General features: G+C 50.0%; 1 protein-coding gene across 1 annotated transcript; it reads right to left on the bottom strand.

Moving 5' to 3' along the window:
* Nucleotides 1–590: 590 nt before the first annotated feature.
* On the bottom strand, nt 591–2,452 carry LOC309963782 (putative ATP-dependent RNA helicase DDX27; the record flags this gene model as incomplete). The annotated part of the gene is given in 3 exon segments (XM_082842328.1): nt 591–698; nt 1,365–2,344; nt 2,347–2,452. Coding segments are annotated over 3 exon segments (1,194 nt in total).
* Nucleotides 2,453–3,051: the final 599 nt, after the last annotated feature.

Genomic DNA, 3,051 nt, shown 5'->3' with positions numbered 1-3,051 from the left:
AGAGCTGTGTTCTTATTTTTTTAGTCAGGAATGACAGTTCCTACGTTGTACTTGGTTGTCACATCTCTTTAGTCTCCCTTAGTCTACAAAGTCCTCTCATCCTTTTTCACACTCTGAATATGTCTAATTATTCCCCAGTGACTGGATTCAACAATCATTGCTGGGAGCGGGGTGGGGGGCAGCCGCGCACCTCACTCTCACTCCATCCGGAGACAGAAGTTTGTTCCAGCATCACAGTTTGGTCACTTGGTTGAAGTGGTGTCTACCAGCTCTCTCCACTAGGAAAGGAACCTCTTTCTCTTTGCAGGTAATAGTCATCTGTGAGATTACTGTGACTCCAATTTTTTCAACCCACCCAATCCTTTACAGTATTTCTCGTCCAGTTCAGGCTGCAGTTGAGGGACAGGTATCACCTTTAGTTGTCGTGTCTCTTTGGTCTCAGTCTGAAACTTCCACAGCCTTTCTTGATCTTTTGAGACATTGATATTTTTGATATTTAAAACCTAAATCAGATCATATTCCCTTGGCTTAGAACGATCTCCTTTACCTCCTTCAGGCCTCAAGAATGCTCAGGGGAGGCAGTCGACCAGTTATTCAACACCTACTGTGTACCTGCTAGATTCTAGACATGGCCCTGGCACTGGGATGTGGCAGCAGGCAACACAAACACAAAGCCGGCCCTTCTCGCACATGAAGTTCTGGGGAGAAGAGGGACACAGCCACCACACGAGCATTCAGGTAACAATGCGGGAGGTCAAGGAGGTGTAGCACCTCAGAGAACATAAGGCAGGAAGGGAAGGATGAGGCGGGGGTGTGGGGGGAAGGGAGGAACTGTATTTTTTGTTTTTTAAAAAATATTTTATTTATTTATTTATTTTGGGGGGCTGCATTGGGTCTTCGTTGCTGCACACAGGCTTTTCTCTCTAGTTGCGGTGAACGGTGGCTACTCTTCATTGCGGTGCGTCGGCTTTTTATCGTGGTGGCTTCTCTTGTTGCGGAGCACAAGCTCTAGGCGCACGGGCTTCAGTAGTTGTGGCGTGCAGGCTCAGTAGTTGTGGCGCAGGGCTTAGTTGCTCCACGGCACGTGGGATCTTCAGGGATTGAACCCGTGTCCCTTGCATTGGCAAGCGGATTCTTTTTTTCTTTTTATTTTTTACTGTACGTGGGCCTCTCACTGTTGTGGCCTCTCCCGTTGAGGAGCACAGGCTCCAGACGCACAGGGTGAGCGGCCATGGCTCACGGGCCCAGCCGCTCCGCGGCATGTGGGATCTTCCTGGACGGGGGAACGAACCCGTGTCCCCTGCATAGGCAGGCGGACTCTCAACCACTGCGCCACCAGGGAAGCCCGCAAGCAGATTCTTAACCACTGGACCACCAGGGAAGTCCCAGGAACTGTTATAGAGTGGCCAGCAAAGTGACAGCTGGAGCAGAAACCTGTCAGCCTCATCCAGGATGAGCACCTCGATGCTGCTCAAGTGGAAGGAAGGGCAGTTGTGGAGGTGATTGATGAGCCGGCCTGGGGTGGAGATGAGGATGTCAGGCGCTGCCCCGAGGGCTGCTTCCTGAGACTTCACGTCCAGGCCGCCCACAGCCAGGCGGGTGGTGATGCTGCAGAACTGGGCCAGCTGCTTGGTGACGGAGTGCACCTGGATGCCCAGTTCCCGGGTGGGAACCAGCACCAGGACACGGGTCACCGGAGCCTGGCAGGGTTTGTAGATCAGACGCTCCAAGACGGGCAGGGCAAAAGCCGCAGTTTTACCTGTCCCAGTGGCTGCACAGGCACAGATGTCCTTCCCCAACACACCCACAGGTATGCATGCCTTCTGGATCGGTGTGGGCTCCTTGAAGCCCATGGCTGTGATGGCCTTCAGAAGAGGGCGGGAAAGGTTCATGTCCTGGAATGAGAGGTTTTCATCATACTGAGATGCATCTTCAAAAAATCCTCCTGCTTCCTGTCCTTTCTTCTTCTGCTGCTCCTTTACTTTGAGTGTATCTGCTTTGGTGAGGACGTTCTCATCAGCTGACGAGTAGTCAGTCTCTGATTCTTCATCTTCTGTGGCTTCCTCATCTTTCCCTTCAAAGTCTTCCTGCTCCTCAGGTTCAGAGCCCTCCTTTGCTTCTTTCTCCTTCTCTAACTTCCCAGACTTGGCTTCTTTATCCTCTGTTTTCCTTTTCTTTCGAACTTTCTCAATCTTCTCATCTAATGTCGTGGCTGCCCTCTTCTTCTTGAGCTGGCTTATGACGTCAGCCATGGCCCAGCTGCCATCATACATCCCCTCCTTCTCAGTGAAAACAAAGTCAGGGTTGAAATCGGCACTGCGGTTCTTCTGCAAGGCTTTCTGCTCAGCACAATGGGCCCCTCCTCCTCCTGGTCTTCGGAGTCAGTCTCTGGCTCCTCTGGCACCTCATCATCTTCACTTATGGTCCCGATTAAACCCAGCTCCGCAAGCATGTCGCCGCAGCAGCCACTTCCGGAAACCAGCGCGGCACGCTAGGCTCAGTACTTGTCTTTAGGCTCCCTCTCTCCTAAGATAATGTAGGTTACAAACTGCAAAGTCAAGAAGATCCAGTGCTTCCACCTTGTACTTAAGGGAGTTTGTCTTAACAGTCAGGGTCATGGCAGGAAATAGCACACCAAAGATTTTAAGAGTTCAGTGAAAGGTTAATTTATAGAGATGAATCTTGATTGAGGGAGAAAATACCCAAATAATAGCCAGATAGCAAAGATATTTGGTGATACAGTCTGGAGAAGTCAGCCTCCTAAAGCACATGGCATTGGAAAGAAGGCCACATAAAATACATATAGGTAAAAATGGGGATGGACCAGCACAGTCCACCCTTGTGTCATTTGTATTCCATTCTCATCCTTTTATTTAGATAAAAAGCTACCATATGCAGAACAAAGCAAACACACACTCTTGCGTGCCACTTTGTCATTGTCTTCCAACTGACTTGCCCTCCACTGGCTCTTCATCTGATGCCACCAATGGTCATGACATCAATTTTCAGTGTCAGTATTGTCCATTCAGTCATTCAGTTTACATACACCAA

This window comes from Leucopleurus acutus, assembly GCF_964270905.1.
Source record: "Leucopleurus acutus genome assembly, chromosome: 7".
Lineage (NCBI taxonomy): Eukaryota > Metazoa > Chordata > Mammalia > Artiodactyla > Delphinidae > Leucopleurus > Leucopleurus acutus.
This window is presented reverse-complemented; position numbering and strand designations above follow the sequence as displayed.